We start from the raw sequence: 17,335 nt of genomic DNA on the forward strand, positions 1-17,335 counted from the left end.
TCGTACACGCGTTTCAATGCGCGAATGAACGACAGGCAGTACGCGATGATATATGCGCTGGCAATCACGTGTACGCGCGCTCGAGGCTGAAAATGTTTACGACATTTCGACAACTCAACTCGTCTGAGAAGACTTGACGCCGAGAAATAAATAGATTGTAGTTATAATTTACGGACTCGTAGTCATCATTTTGATAGACTTTGTACTTGTAATTAATAAATTTGTATCTATACTGAGTCCTTAGATAAAATTATTGTCCCGTAATGTCGCGAGAGCTTATTTCTTAAATAGGGATGCAATTATAGATCAAATAAAAGGAGAATATGTTAAATATCGTTTATTTTTGAAAAAGTACATTTACTTATGATTATTAATGTCTTACAATCTTCAATTGCATATCAAATTGAAAAATGGAAAAATAATTAAGAAAATTTACTTTAATAGTTTTATACTCTTAAATATTATGTTATCGCATGAAAGAGAAAAAAAAATTAAAATAATTTTTTACAAAATAATTATAAGTTTTATTATTAATGGATTTTATTAAAAATCTTGTATACTTTATGTAAACTCTTTATGTAGAATTATATATACGTACAGGAGTTTATTGTACAAGATAATTTGATAAGGAATAATGAGATAATTTTTGTCAATTTTACAATCGTTGTCGTTTTTATATATATCTGTACGAAGCCTATTAATCCGTTCTGCTTCTATGACTTTCTTTGTTTCACCATTTTGCAACGCGGGCTGTATAAAAAATATATTTCGTAATTTCATAGAGATCTAGGACCGGATAGTTTACACAGGAAATCACATAAACTCCGATAGGATCAAACGCATGTCTGATCTAAAGTATGTAATCGAATAGAAAGCTACGAGGGATTTAAGACGCAAATTTTGATCCGACGATAATTTAATTGCATTTCGGAAGAAGAAGAGCGCGATTTTAATTTCTTATATAATAATACGAACTAATGACATAAAATTGTGATTTAAGAATTAAATAATTAAGAGATATATGTCTTAAATTTTAGACTAAAATATATTTTTTATTTTGCATTTCAGGATGCCAACGGAATACTCCGAGAAGTGCAAGGGCTAGTAGAAATGAGGCGGCTCTAGATTTCGAGTGCCCTGAAGAATTTGGATATTATCCTCATCCGCGCGATTGCACGCAATATTATGTATGCGTTTTCGGTGGAGCCTTGCTGGAGTCTTGTACGGGAGGTCTCATGTACAGGTGCGAGATTAGAAGGAAATTAAGATTCTTGGAAAAAAAAACAAAAAAACGACAACTATACATTCAAATTGGAAAATATTTTTTTAAAGTAATATATATATATATTTTTTTTTTAACATAGAGAACTTGAATTCTATGCCTATTGGCATTGTATTCTGGATCTTGAAAGCAATCATGGAAAATTACGATTTTAGAAAAAAAATATCAAAGCGATACTTCATTGCAAAATATTACTGTTTTGATATTAACATTTGCCTCGTTGAAATATTAAAAATCTTATCTAAGCATTTATTCCTCACCAACATCATTCATATATGTGAATCTGATTTTACAATGAAATTTTATAATAATAAGATGTGTTTACATCTTTTTATTATAGAATTTCATTATAAAATCTTTTGTGCTAAATCAATACTTTAGATAAGATTACATCAGAAAACTGGTGCTTTGTCATTGTCAAAACATGATTCGTAATTTGATTTATAAAATCGCGATGTAATACGTAATGTAACGATTTCAACGATCAAGCTTGTCGAGGTTCTCAGATTACATACTAGATAATAGATGATGAAAAGAATTCTTCTGCTCGTTACGGAGTTTCTGTCAACCAGGGATATAATTGCGCGAGGTTGACGACCGCGTTTAGACGACTATCATCGTGAAGCGGTAGATACACTCTGAGAGAGAAAAAAACGTGGAAACGTATCCATGTTCGCGGACCGATCGACTAATACGGCCACGAATTAGCGAACCTCGGTGAAATTAAGCTTAGATTGGTTGAATCGAGATTATGCGCGCATTGTTGAACAGCAATAGACACAGACAGCCGGATGCGCTGACTCGTCTCGCGCTCCCAGAGCTGCATTACGTTGATTCGTGAGAGATTTCTGCGCCGCGCAAACGAAATCGCGCTTTCCCGTGAACTCGCGCTATCGTAGACTCCGCAAAAATCCGCAAAAATATTCCTCGAGATATTTATTTTAAAAATCCATAAGATAGTTTGGAGACATCTCGATACATGTGAGAGATATATGCTGTTATAATTTAGTAATATATTGTATGAAAACTGGGATATATCAAAACCGACTGATAACTATCGTTTGAGTGTTTCTATTATAATGATGTATGTAAATGCGCAAAATTGAGTGTAACATTGTAGAGTAATGTAAAAAGTGGCTCTATGAAAATTGTGTGACAAGTTTCATATATGCAAAAAAACTGAATTTTATTTGCGAAAATTGTCTTTAGATATAGCTTTATTTATTTATATATTAATATTTTTATTTTATTTTGAAAATTATCTTTTTTTTTTTTTTAAATATCATAATTTATTTTAGCATTATATAGAATGTCTGAATTTGAGTGTAATAACACACAAGAGAGCAATTTATCTTTATAAGTATCAAGAAATTTTACTTTTGTTTATATTTTACAATCTTCATTTTTTATATTTATAAAATAAAGAATTTAAAGTATTTTTAATTTTTGAAACATTAAAATACTAACCAATTAATCTAGAATAATTATTTTCACGTTAACGCGTTGAAAGAGATGTGTTCCTAAATTATCTTATTCAGCAAAAAGTTTGAATACATAATAGAGTAATCGATCGCTTGCTAAAAAGCAACAACTCTTCGCGGACACTTAAGATTCGTTTTGATTGTGTGAATAGCGCGAAGAGATACGATCCTGGATTACTTTCAATTTACCGTCTGGATTTGCACGGTAAAAGGAGATCGTATGTATGTGTGTGTGTGTGTGTATGTGTGTGTTTATGCATGCATATAATCCTGGTGGAAAAAAATCGATCAGCCAAGCCAACCACACCTCGTCCCGGTACATGCGAGTGACAAGTTGGTCGAGATAATCCAAGGTGCTTAATGGTAACGCGATATCCAAGTACGGCTATAAAGATCGCGACAGCGGTTTTACAGGAGCGATGCCGAATACGGCTTTCGATGATAAACGTGTTTGTCGGGAATTCGCGGGAACGTTCTGATCTATGATGTCGAGTTGCATAAATTCGTCCGACTGTTTGGACATTTTATCACTTAATTAAACGATCGCCGTCCAACGAAAAGCTTGGCAAGAAATCTATAATTAAAAGCTGGTTCTTTTCGGAAACGTATCGCGTTAAACAATCAATATTGTTTACATGTATTGAACAATCCTAAAAATATCTTTTGCGATTTTTCGATTATAATCTGGAATCCGGAAGCGTAACAGTTTCGCGCGCTTATCGTGCATTTATTCACGGTGAGTACTTAATCGACATGACAGATAGAGGAAAAAAACGTCGGCGTATAAGGTAATTCGCTTAATCGAGGAAAAGGTGTCAAATTATACAAAAAATCATGACGCTGCAAAACATTGGCGAAATTGGAAATGACACGTCTCGCGTCGCGCAAATGTAATTTTAATGATACGAAAAACGCGAGAAGCCGGTGTCAGATCACTGATAAGGCGTGCTCATAAATAATCAATATCAAGAATAAAAAAAAAAAAAAATTCGTCTGCCTTCTTCCAGTCACGACTTGCAGACGTGCGATTGGCCGCGAAATGTAGGCTGCCCGGAAGGAGACTCGTCTAACAAGGAGGCCGAGGAGGATCCCCTATTAGAGAGGTGAGTTTGCCCGATCATACCTCTCGATAACTTCATGTTGGAATATCTTAGAAAGTACTTCCGACAAATATCGTAATTTTCAAACTGCGCGTCAACATATTAGACCCTGCATCTCGATCATTATCAAATATCCGATCTGCATCAATATGTTTGCGTTTTATTTTAAAATTGATCTTAAAATCTATTGGCTATATATATTATGCTATTATGAACACATAAGAAATATGAGAATATCGTGTATTTGCGTACAAGAGCGACGTAGTAGCATCGCATTCCGTGGATGAGATTTCATTTTCGACGCGATCGCAGAACAATCGCGCGCCACGTGTACACCCACCCACGCTCGTGACAACCGATTGGAGAAAAAGGCGAGAGTGAGAGTGAAAAGAGAGAGAGAGAGAGAAATAGCGCGAGCGCGGTCGATTAAGGCGACTGGATTGCGACTCGCGGATTGAAACTTGTAAAAAAAGCCGTTAGTTTCGACAGAACGAGCTCGCGATCGTGTTTTCTCGGCTCCGAATAAGCATCATTCGCGGGCACTCGACGTTAGGGAAAAAAAAAAAAAAAAAAAAAAATATCGACAACGTTTACGCGTTAGTAGAACATACGTTCGAACGCGACGAGCTCGTTGCGTAGAGGCCACTTCGTTCCGCCTGCAGATTCTCGCGGGATTTGCTTTCCCCGCGTTTCGATTATCATTAATCTGCAACGCAGATTATTTTAACTTGAGATATAATTGCTACCTGTACAGAAAAAAAAAATCCTTGAGTTTGTCTGCGAGAGGTCGAAATAATACGATAAAAAGTACTATTGTGCTATTTTTGCAAACACTCAATAATCCATGATTGATCATCATTATATTAGACTGATGTATATGAATACCGTATTTAAGAAAGTATATAATATATTCGTAACATATCGTATTCTTATTATTCTTGCATAAATATTGCAGAGAAGCTAACATCCAGGAAGAGATGAAGTGAATGTGCAATTGCACATGTTAGAATTAATTCCTTTTTCTCCGTTACGTGTGTAAATAAAACTACGGTCAATTTATATGAGAATGAGTCTCTTTGTGCAACATAGCGGCACAGCTGAGTCTCTTGTTATATAAATCTAAAATTGGGCAATCTCGCGACTGGGTATTCATTAATCTATTGTATACGAGTAATCGGGAAAGAATTTCTCATCTATCTGCGCTTCATCTCGAATTCCGGGTGTCCTTGCCATTTAAAAAGAAAACCTCAGCAAGAGACAATTTCTAAGTATCATATATAATCGCCGATGTATGACATCTTTCTCCTTGCGAGGATTTTTAACGAAAGGACGTTTCACCGTTAGTTTCGAAACGATGCTACGTAGAAATGAAAGCAGATACATACTTATATATTCTGCGATCATTCCTTCCCCTCAGTTGGGAATATTTATTATTTTCTCTCTCTTCTGTTATGATTCTATGCGACTCTTGTACGAAGATGTATGAATCTCGCTTATCGTGCATTAAATGCGACTATACTCTTCGTATTAAATTAAACATTTGTTGAGTTTAATAAATAAACAAATAGGATGACAAATGTCACTAAACATTTTTTTTTTTTTTTTTGCGCGAACGATATATTACAACGACATATTAAATATATGTATATTAAAAAATATTTAATTACTTAGGTTACTTAGATATTTTTAATCATTTAGATATTCCTGGATGGATTTAATTTTATTATTTAATTTTACACTTGTTTTTTGAAAGAAACATATTTTTTTTCTCCTATGATCAAATCGATTACTCTCAAAATCGAATCGTCGCGGTCGTAGATCCGCGAAACTCGAGACTTTGCAGGATCAGCAACAGCAACGACAGCAGCAACAACAATTACGAGACCAACAACAACGAGAGCAGCAACAACGGCCGATCCAGAGGCAACCGATCGCGATTACGAGTACGTCGCCGCCGGTCTCGCAGATCACCGATAGACAATTGAGACAGCGGCAGCATTCCAGGACGAATTATCACGAGGACGAATACGGTCCCGCGTCGGAGATCGAGAACGATCGGCAACAACGAGTTTACCGAGGACAACCTTCGACAATCGGTCAAGTGCAACGCGACCGCGATGGTCTCCGCCGGAATATAATTTCGGTGAGTCTCAGCATAAAGTATTCACTCATTTGCTAAAGTATTTACTATATTTTTCACGAAAAAAACGAGTAGAATGGTTTGACCTTTCCTTATCTTTAAATAAGTGCAGTATTACGCCCATGACGTTCAATCGCATATTTTTTTTTTTTTTAATGGGATTATGTGTTTTTTCACACCAAACAAATTTATTTCATTTGTAATGAATGTGTAATAAATTAAAATAATGTTATTAAAAGAGTGTGAATATTTTCCCAGATATTTTATATTGTATATCATGATTAGAAAGAGAAAAATCTATTTGCGCAAAAGGATCATTTGGTTTATATAAAAAATACCGGTGACAATAATGTTTCATAAAAATGTGCATGATATAAAAGTAAATAATTTGTTACATGCACTACATTTTGTTTTTATAACACTGTAAACATTTTATTCGATATCTGATTCTAAAATAAAAATCTCTCATTGTAAGATTGAAATAATTATTCGTATTTTAAGATTTATTTTATATACAATATATATTTTTACAAGTTATGCATAATATAATTTGTGTAATAATTATAAATGATTAAAAACGAGTAACCAAACGATTTCGATAATGGACGTGTTGCTTAATACTGTTATGCGTGATAGAATTACATAGATAGTTTTACGAGCGACATCGAGAATTCCTTAGCCTATAGAAAGTCGCATTGAATAGGAAATAATAAACGCGTCCGTTTAATGTTGAAATAAATTTAATTAATTAGCAATGAATACGGCAATTCGATGAAACTCCAAAGTGACCATTGAGATTGAAGTGTCACGTGTGTGTTTCAGGAGAGAGAAAAGGATAGCCTGGTAAGCGCACGTGCCCAAGCCGAGACTCATTACAGGTTGGTAACAAAATCATTCTTGAAAAGGTAGTCGCTTGTCGCGATGAGGCAAGACTTTTAATTTGACCGTGATTTCTCCTCGAAACTTTTACGCTAGCGCAACGATTATACTTTTGCCTTGATTAAAATTTTTTATAATAGCATAAATCAAGATACTTTTATCGCGTGAAAATCATTGTAATCCTTTATATTTCTGTATTTCAGAACCCCCGTTTCAACCTCTGAATCGCCAAGACTTGCCAAAACTCTGGCTTCAACCGTCGCGCCAGTCCTATCCAAGGCTTACTATAGCGATCCAGATCAAAGTTATCCGTACTATACAATCTATGATGATGATGTTTCTATTTACAAGGACGATGGTAGGCTTAGTAAAACTTAAACGATTATCGAATCTTTTGTATATTTTTTTTTCAGTTATTTTTGAAACGTTTCTCCAAATTTTCGCGATAATAATTAACAATAGTTTATTTGTTATATACTGAATAAAGAAGTGTATAAAGAAGTGTATAAAGAATTGAAAAACATACATTAAATAAAATTTTCAGCTCTATATATACTTTAGCTTGCATCTAATATTTTTAAATTTGTTCAATGTATATTTTTTTACAAAAAATAAATTAAATATGTAAAATATTGAAAAGTTTATAATGTTAAAATATCGGAAGATAATAATAAGCAGAGTTTATCTTAATTTTGCATTTATTAATATGATCTGTGATAATTTTATATCACTTTATATAGATTACAATCAATATACTATCAACCAATCGGTGCCGGTGCAGCAGCCAAACGTAAAAATTAGCGAAGTTAACACAAAGCAATACCAGAAGCCGAAGAAGGTCGCCGTGAACGAGGCGGATAAATACAATTTCAATCAGGACGATTACGATATCTACGAAAATCAGGTTTGAAGATATATTTCACACAGAAAAAATTTGAACGAGATTGACAAAGTATTATAGTTTGTTCTCTATCCTGACTAGAAAAAATATTTAAAAATGGTTTCCGTTTTATGTTTCAGGCTCAGCTCAATAAAAACAAGTTCCGTATATCTGATGGTCAACAGTTCAGGTAAGGAAATTGCTTCGGTTAATCGATTGCTCTTTATGGTTGCTCCACGAATTCAATTATGAGAGGACACATTAAATAATTACCGCGCATTTAAAATAATAATTTTCGATAATTATTTTATCATGTAATAAGTATTTATATAATAATTGTTTTTAAAGATTAAATAAGAATTGTCTTTATCATTGGAAAATTATCGCTTAATTGTACAATCATGTTGCATTTTATTGTGTCTTCGCTAATAGATGTACTCTTCTCGTCGTGATTTATCATCTAAATATGCCGATGTTCATAGAAACGTTTGATCTAATCATCATTAAAAATAGTCATCGTGCGAGTACGACGTTCAATTCAAAACTTGTCTTGCTAGTTTCTTTTTTATTTGCGTGAATCCGCGTATAAAGATAAAACTACCCGACAGTTGTATCGAAAAGAGAAATTCGTGTGATTTTACGCGATTTTATTAATTTATTTACGAATGCAGGACAAACGTGCTCAGCCATCCCGTGGTCCACGTAACAACACCGAACGTCATCGTCGATACCTTCATACCGCTGACTACGAGCACGCAAACTCCCAGCACGACCAGCAGACCTTACACCGTCAACGTGCCGAGGTATAATTTTAATTATCTCGCCACAATTTTAATTAATATCCCGCAATAAAAAGAAATTAATGATATATCAAAAATTAAAGAATTAAAAAGCGTTAAGTCTCGGATATTCGCATGGTAGGCTTTTTCGGCTTGCTTATTTAGATAAAGTATGTACAGTTTCCTCATTATAAGTTAAAGTAAATCGAAATCGAGTTGATGAAAACGAGTACAATCTATTTTTATTTTTACATGAAGCAATTCTATCAGTGATTCTTCGGCATATTGCAAATTCTTTTTCGTATTTTCAGTAGACAGATGAGAAAGAAAATTTTTATTTTGTCGCTAGACCGAGGATCAGTGCGCATGGCGCAAAATATGAAAAGAACGGCCCTGTGCCGATTTCCGCCGGCCGAGACCCGATTTCGCTGGCAAAACGACGTCCCTCGTTCGCTTACGCGCTTTCTCTGCCACGTAGTTTAAATGCACAATTTTCTTCATCCACGCGCAGCCGGAAATCCTTCGGATCTTATCTTACGCTCCAATTTTGCTCCTCTTCTTTTCCAGCCGAGGTCGACCGCAGCAGATCCATCGGGGCACGGCACCGCCGTAAGTTCATTATCGAATCACTTTCTTTAACGAAGCACAATCTAACTGATATACGATACCACTAGTACAAATTCGCGAATGTTCCGCGATGAGACGCGATACCGCGAGACTACTTGCTTTCAATGATTTCTCCGAAAACGCGAAATTTTATTAAAATTCGTTGAGATCGATTTTGACAAGCGTGCTGCGTTTTTATCGAATTTAGCGTACATAAATTTATTAATTGTATCAGAAATAAAAATAACAAATAATACTTACTTACAACAAATAATTTGTTTAATTAGAAAGAATTAATTATTATATTACTTGATAATTGTTTTGTAAAACATTTAACGTTTTCAGACGATCACGACCTACCTTGAAACCGTCCACCGAGATAGTTTCGAAGGCGCAGGAGTTCGTTGACATTTACAGGTATCCACCGTCGAGGCCGGCAACAATTTATCCGACGCCTCAAGTAGACAAACCTGCGGCAAAGTGTCGCAAGGATGTCTGTTTACTTCCAGATTGTAACTGCGGAGGCGCCGATATCCCAGGTAATTAAGCGCCATAATGACAATCGGATTTTTATAGAGAAAACGCACGATGGTTCATTCGACTTTAGTCGAAATTGTCGGTTAATTTTGACCTAAATTTATAACTCTTTCTACTTTCGACTCTAGAAGATATAAAAATTCAATTTCAAGGTGCGATTAAAGTAAACCAGAAAGATTATGAAACTTAAATACGTCCAACGTGATTCTCTATAAAATTGATTTCAACCACCATTGATCAATTCGATTCCTGTGGCTGCTTAAGTAGACCGGAAATGACGTTGTGCGAATTAGAAAACATAAGATGGAAAAGTTTGCATTCCGCGTGCCGGAAGTTGAGACGCTAGCCAGCTAAATGTAAATAAGGAAGCAGGACAATATATCGTCCTGTGTGATGAATATCTCGTTCGAAGAATTCTCGTTCTCGATCAATCAATGACAAATCGATTATCTGGCGTGAGAAACACGCCGGTCGGCGAAAAATTCGCGGGTGACGCAAGCGGATCGCGCGCCGCGAATGTTTATTAAGTTTGACGTACGGTTTAGACGTAGTCGGGGTCTCGCCGTGACTTTCTCCGATTCTCTAACGTTACATACACGCCGACCGTTACATGGTACGCTCGAAAGTGAAACAGATCTACCGCCCGGCACGATATGCCGGCTCGTAGCGTGCGTCGCCCTTCGAAATTGAAAGCAATTTGCATTCGCGGAAGGCATTCGTCGGACGCTTAACCAGCGCAACACCCGATTATTCGGTTTACGCATAAAATATGGCCGTTAAAATTTCGATCTCGTTACCGCGATCGTTGAACATTGCGTTTTACTTTCGCCGAAAGAGATAATCTGTCGAGAAAATTATGTTTGTATCAATTCGTGAATAAGTGAAGCGTATCTCACGATCCTCTTAATGTCGGAATTTTTATCCGGGTTTCTTGAAAATATTTATGCTCGGAAGATCGTTTGATTTTTGAGAGTCATTGACTTATAATTATTTTTCCAAGATTCTCGATTCTGATTCATGTCCTTTTTGAATTCTAAACAGTCTTCAAGTCCAAAGAATGTATTTAATATATGAATTGCGATAGAAATAGATACACAAGTGAATAATAAAAAAGATTATTGGCTGACAGATTTAATTTTTATATATAATATATATTGTATAATATAAATATAAATATTTATTCCAAAAAATTTTAATTAATATTTTAATTTGTAAATGCTATTAATTTTACGTAAATCGCGTAGTTAAAATTGGCGTGATGAAAGAAAAAAAAAAAAAAAAATATTGAGATAATTCTGACAAGATAATACATTAGCCGAATAATTTATTATCTTCAATAAATGATGATTTTAATTTATAATATCATAATTCGCACGTAGAGAAATCGGTACTTTCGTGTTCCTGTTTTCGAAAAAGTGCGCGATTATATTACATTAAATATTATAGAAATAGGAATATAAATTTTCTCGATTTCACCTAGCGATGACATATCAGTTTCGTTGATCATTCAGCGATATATCTAGAAACGCGTGACGCGTCCATGTAGGTTCTATTTACGAGCTACACGATGAAACTGTGACATACAGGTGGTATTCCGGTCGTGCAGACGCCGCAGATCGTTCTGCTTACTTTCGACGACGCCGTAAACGACCTTAACAAACCCCTGTACAGTGAACTGTTCGAAAACGGCCGTAAGAATCCGAACGGCTGCCCGATCTCGGCGACCTTTTACGTCTCGCACGAATGGACAGATTATAGCCAGGTGCAAAATCTCTATGCAGACGGCCACGAAATGGCGTCTCACACTGTCTCGTAAGTTCGTATCAAGACCGGATGCAAACATAGATTTTTTTTTTATTAACACCGTGTGTCGCATATACCATCGCGCTGCTGTTTTAACCAAAAGTGGAGGAACGAGGCTCGAATATCATCTCATCGTCTGTTTTCTACTATCGCGTCTATTCACTCGATCATCTTCCCGAGGAAGATCGGAATGTCTTGAACAGATGTTCAATCGTGAAAGAATTTGCCTGCGAAGGATCCTCTAATTCGATGTAATCGGAAACTGGACGTTTAAATGTTGTTCTTTGAATTTTGCCATTATTGGATTTAAGAAATCTCTCAGAATACTAGACTCTCTTTAATCTTTAGATTCTAGAAATCCTTCAGACTTTTTTCAACTCTTGAATATTCGGATTTTTCAAATATTTCTAGATTCCGATCTTCAATGCTGAAACCTCGAGATCTTTTAAAGTGTTTCAAGACTTGCAACCTCGTCTTTAAACTTTTAAATAATTCTTGAGAAAACTGTTAATAAATTTTTACCTGCTTATTTAAAAAAAACAGCCCTTATCTTTGAAATCAGCATCGTACAATTAGAGGATCTCTCGTGGAAATGACAAAAAACGCAAATTATCGTACACATCCGGTAAAACCGTAATCGCCAATCTTCATCGAACGCGAGATTGACGATCTCTAGAATCGCGAGGTCTGATAATGACACGCCGTAAAATACGTGGTTTCACCAGGTGAGTACGACACCTGCGTCGCATACTAATATATGACGCGTGTACTAACTCTTCTGTTGTTCTCTCTTTCTTTCTTTTCACGCCTCTTTATATTCCTCATTCCCATCACGCGCTACTCTAACTGGTACATCTTCACACACATGGCATATAAAAAACGCTAAAAAAAAAAAAAAAAAAAAAATCACACCGATATGTTTGCAAAAAAAAAAAAAATTCTACATTTAACATACATTTCAACATGATCTCGAACGCGTGTCCCGATTCTTCCATTGTGTCCATTTCCTCTCTCCTATTTCTTTCTCTCTTCGTGCCCTGGATCCTGAACGCGATCCTAAAACGGATAGGTGACTACTTGCCGGAGGAGATACCGCAAATTGTTCTCCTGACTTTCGACGATTCCGTGAACGACTTGAACAAGGGTCTCTACACCGATCTGTTCGAGAAGGGACGGAAGAACCCCAATGGTTGTCCCATCTCGGCCACCTTCTACGTGTCCCATGAATGGACTGATTACAGCCAGGTTCAAAATCTCTATGCCTCGGGCCACGAGATTGCTTCCCACACGGTCTCGTAAGTAATCGAATCGTCATACGGCGATCTGCGAGAATCGTCATCGCGCCAAATAGCATAATTCTTAATTATGTTTTATCAAAAGAATCTCGCGCGAGTGATATGTAAATAATCTTGCGATATCATATTGATATTGCTTGACAATCTGTATCGGATATTTTTACGGGATATTCCGTGAATCTGTTGTGTATTTGATATTTATTTATTATTTATTCATTATATTTTTACAATTAAATTTTTTTAAAATTAGAATAGAATATGTAAATTACGTAATTTAATTACGTATCTATATATTATATGCCAATTAAATATCAAGACTAAACGATTCTATTCTAATTGAGCCGTATGTTTTAATGATAGCGGACATTATAGACAAAAATATACAAAGTTAGTAAGTTAATTATTAAGATTTCCAAAATTTTCTTGTCCTTGTAATTAACACACAATTCTTGAGTGATGACTTCGAGAAATCACGCTTATTCTACAATCATTCATATCATTGGCGCATTAACACTACGCGGATAGGTGCAAATTAATTACGATTATTAAAGTCGTCAAACAATTATCGCTTTTTTTCACATGCCGTTCTTCGGTATCGAAATTAACTCTGGCTTGTTTCGCTGATGAAAGAGTTAACAAATCCATACTGTTGCTTGTTGGATTGATTGATAAATCGCTTTCGCTCTTCGCGCAACGTTTCTTAATTAGGGTGACGACACGCACGTTCGAGGACTTTTATCTCATTTCATATGCAGAATATTGTACAGATCTCATCGTGTTAATTTGAATAACAATTCAAATAGATCTAGAACTCATTTTCGTAACGTAATTGACGTATATTTTTAATTTTTCGATGTGTTTTACATTACAATTTCAGAAACTAATATAAAATTATACTGGTATAATAAACGAACTTTGGCTCTCACAAAATTATTTTCATCTTTTCTCGACTTAAATATTTTGTGATTTAATTTTTGATATCGTCGTTTTGTAAAAGCAGGATTCCAACCAAATGTATGCTAAACTACTTTATATAATGAAAGAAAGAAAGAGAATAAAATGTTTCTACGACGCGTATCGTCAGCCATTTTAGGATTCGTGTGCCGTAAAAGTTGATTCTTTATTATTCGAATGATCGATACGACGATAAATTCTCGCGACAGGCACAGTTTCGGCGAACAATTTTCGGCGCGAAAGTGGGCGCGAGAAGTTGCTGGACAGCGTGAAATTCTGGCTGCGTACGGAGGTGTCAAGCTGGAGGACGTCAGAGGAATGAGAGCTCCTTTCTTATCGGTAATTTGAACTATATTTATCAGCGTCGTATAATATTAAAAAATATTCTATTCGATAAAAAAAAAAGTGATTTTCCGAGTTAAAATTTTGTTTTTATTTTCAACCTCAATTTTTTCATATTTATGATATGTATAGAATTTTAATATGCTTAATTTATACATATAATAGAAATTAAAAGCTTCTATTTTGAACTTCAAATAGACAGTAAATAAACAATTTGGAAATTTAAAAAAAAAGTTTTCGGCATAACTATAAATTAGAAAATTAGATAGTTGTAAAAGAGAGTGATTTTATTATTTAAAATATAAAAATAGATGTCAGGTTAAAAATTGAGATTAAAAGCGGAAAAAAATTCGATTCCGGTATAATCTCCTTTTCAATGAGATCCCTTCCATAAGATTACGAAAAATTTCTTCATCGTTCAAGGAAACAAATTATTGCTACGTAACACTGTTTTGTGTTGTAGGTCGGAGGGAACAATATGTTCAAGATGCTGTGGGACACAAACTTCACATACGACTCTTCTATGCCAATTTACGAGAATCGACCGCCCAGTTGGCCGTACACGCTGGATTACAAACTCTTCCACGACTGCATGATACCACCCTGTCCCACGAGATCCTATCCAGGATTGTGGGAAGTTCCTATGGTAATGTGGCAAGATCTCAATGGAGGTAGGTGCTCCATGGGAGATGCCTGCAGCAACCCACCGACTCCGGACGGCGTGTACAAGATGCTCATTAAAAACTTTGAGAGGCATTACACGACTAACAGGTTGGTGAAATATTTCGTACCGGCGAATATAATTGTTAAAATAAATAATCGAAAAATTATGTGATCGATTTCTCTAACTGATATCAATGTTCTTAACATTTCGTTTTTAAACTTTTTATAACTCTACGATTGGACGTCTGAGGCTCTCAAATTGAAAATGTATTTGTGCGTGACTTTTGGGGAAGATTTTTCAAAATTTTTAATGTAGGAAATATATATAATATTTATACATATATATACCAATTTATGTTGTTTAACAAAATTCAATTTTTTCTACTTTTTGCATAAAATCTGGTTATTTCAATAAATTTGAATTGAGTCAAAATCTCACATTAGGAAAGCTCTATTATGTAAGTTTTCCGAAAAACGATTAAATTATTTTTATTTTGCAAATTATTCATTCTAATATTTTCGTATATATATTCGGGATAAAATGATTTGTTTGTATTCTCACGAAATAGGGCGCCTTTCGGCCTGTTCTACCATGCCGCGTGGTTCACTCAGCCACATCATAAAGAAGGCTTTATATCGTTTCTCGATACCATCGTCGCGATGGACGATGTATGGGTAATTACCAATTGGCAGGCCCTACAATGGATCAGGAATCCAACACCTCTGGCGCTTTTACACACGTTCGAACCCTTTGGATGCCATTATCCGGTAAAATTATTCGCAGTCTACTGAGATCTCTGTTATTTATCAATAACTTATTTACGATACATTCAAGTTTCCTATTATTTTTTTCCTCCAATAAAATGTTAAGTTGTTTAATTTATATTTCGGTAGCTGTGCAGTTTAATGTGTTGGACGAGAATAACATTGCAAGTTAAAAATTATTTAACAAAAGCTTTAAAATATTAGGATTTTGATTTTTTTAAAATCTATCTTTAATAATAAGAAATGTTTGTTGAGGAACACTCTTTTACGAGCGATCTCCCAATATAAGAGTTGCATTGCATCGCGATAAATGTGTGCGCAGGACCGACCCAAGAGATGCAATAACGCGAAGGTCTGTAATCTTTGGCACAAGAGCGGCGTGCGGTACATGAAGACGTGCCAAGCATGCCCGGACATTTATCCCTGGACAGGCAAGACCGGTATACGTAGCAGTCGCATCGACAACGAGGTCGACGCCCACGAATGAGCGGATGCAAGTTTTGAACTTTGTTGCGATCAGGGAGAATCCCGGATCGGACGAGGAGCCGGATCAACACGAACGTCCAAAAGACGCGATTGAGGAGGCCTAAATGAGACCTTAATCCTTCTCATGGACATTTCATAGATATAGATATGAAAACAACATCCGAATCGTCTCGCGCGGATGTGTTTCAGATGTTTTTTAAACATTTTTTTCTTTTAGATATTTTGACTTATTTTGAATATCTCTTTTGGACTTTTGCGTTGTTCGGGGATGCGGCAATGTGCGCGAAAGACGGGGGACACTCTTCTGTTCGGGCAAATAATTTCAAGTATTACATATGTGTGTTCTAAATGAGCACACATTCGGGCCGAGTACGTCGATACGAGAGCTCTATGCTGAAAAAAGATCTGCAAAATTTTCACGTCCACTATGAATTGTATTAAAAATGCATCTATAAGTGCACTGAATCTTTAATGAACCGAGACATCATTATATTCATCAGAAGTAAGGTTTGTGAACGAAAAATTAATTAATAGTTGCTTGAAATATTTTTTTTTTTTTTTTTTTAGAAAGGAAAAAAAATATTTTTAGCGCTTGGTGTGCGAAGAAATAATTTATATAAAATTAAAATTCTGTTAATTTCCTCTAACAATAAGTAACGAATTCGCCGATGTTGTAAATGAATATATAAAAGGACAGTTGAATCGGAGAGACGCGCGTATATATATATGGAGTAAATTAAATTAAGTTAATTAAAATCAAAATTGCGACGATATCGTGCGTGTAAAGTCGCGTGGAGAATAGCTAAAGCGTTTATACACTTTCTTTTCTCTATCTCTTTAAAAATCAGCGAGGAGAAGGTCGATCAAAGGATCGATCGAACGCACTTTTCTTTCCACTTTTCTCGTGTTCTCCCCTCAATTTCTCTTTTTTGTAACTTTTCTTTTCTCTTCTTTTTTCATCTTTCTCTTTTTCTCCCACTCGAATTTGCAAACATCCTTGGCGTACTCGGCCAAATTCGGTCAAATAGAGCAATTAATTAAATCGGTAAGTATGTAATAATTAATCATCGAGATGTAAGCGTAAACATCGGTCATCGAAGATATTTAAGCAAATTCGTGACATTGCTGTCGCGATTAAGATTTATCATGCGCGGAGATCACTTTGTGGAAAAAAGGGAAAGAATCGAGGAAATTTCGCCTTGACGAAGTATCGTGCGCACGAAGGGATCGTCGTGTTTATCTTCTAGAACATAAAAATGTAATATGTCTTTAATAAATAAATATTTCGCTACAACACCTATTATGTCCTTTCAACCAGCGTCTATAAGGATAATCATAGACTG

The 17,335-nt window shown here is 35.4% G+C and overlaps 1 protein-coding gene across 3 annotated transcripts in view; it reads left to right on the top strand.

The window, feature by feature from the left end:
• The window catches only part of Cda5 (Chitin deacetylase-like 5), a 57,120-nt gene extending 40,030 nt beyond the window's left edge, over positions 1 to 17,090 (top strand). For 2 of the 3 annotated variants that reach the window (XM_070315493.1, XM_070315495.1), the window contains exons 2-16: positions 1,069 to 1,243; positions 3,771 to 3,866; positions 5,682 to 6,006; positions 6,826 to 6,881; positions 7,086 to 7,240; positions 7,623 to 7,786; positions 7,903 to 7,952; positions 8,434 to 8,565; positions 9,109 to 9,150; positions 9,493 to 9,686; positions 12,557 to 12,782; positions 13,946 to 14,075; positions 14,542 to 14,849; positions 15,311 to 15,509; positions 15,829 to 17,090. In XM_070315493.1, the coding sequence (XP_070171594.1) occupies positions 1,069 to 1,243; positions 3,771 to 3,866; positions 5,682 to 6,006; positions 6,826 to 6,881; positions 7,086 to 7,240; positions 7,623 to 7,786; positions 7,903 to 7,952; positions 8,434 to 8,565; positions 9,109 to 9,150; positions 9,493 to 9,686; positions 12,557 to 12,782; positions 13,946 to 14,075; positions 14,542 to 14,849; positions 15,311 to 15,509; positions 15,829 to 15,993 (2,417 nt within the window). In that variant the 3' untranslated portion in view covers positions 15,994 to 17,090. Of the gene's footprint in view, positions 1 to 1,068; positions 1,244 to 3,770; positions 3,867 to 5,681; positions 6,007 to 6,825; positions 6,882 to 7,085; positions 7,241 to 7,622; positions 7,787 to 7,902; positions 7,953 to 8,433; positions 8,566 to 9,108; positions 9,151 to 9,492; positions 9,687 to 11,270; positions 11,497 to 12,556; positions 12,783 to 13,945; positions 14,076 to 14,541; positions 14,850 to 15,310; positions 15,510 to 15,828 lie in introns of all 3 variants that reach the window. The other variant, XM_070315494.1, reaches the window with a different exon arrangement.
• Positions 17,091 to 17,335: the final 245 nt, after the last annotated feature.

This window comes from Polyergus mexicanus, unplaced genomic scaffold (assembly GCF_030449975.1).
Source record: "Polyergus mexicanus isolate NDT 795.1 unplaced genomic scaffold, iyPolMexi1.0 SCAF_2, whole genome shotgun sequence".
In the NCBI taxonomy this organism is placed as follows: domain Eukaryota; kingdom Metazoa; phylum Arthropoda; class Insecta; order Hymenoptera; family Formicidae; genus Polyergus; species Polyergus mexicanus.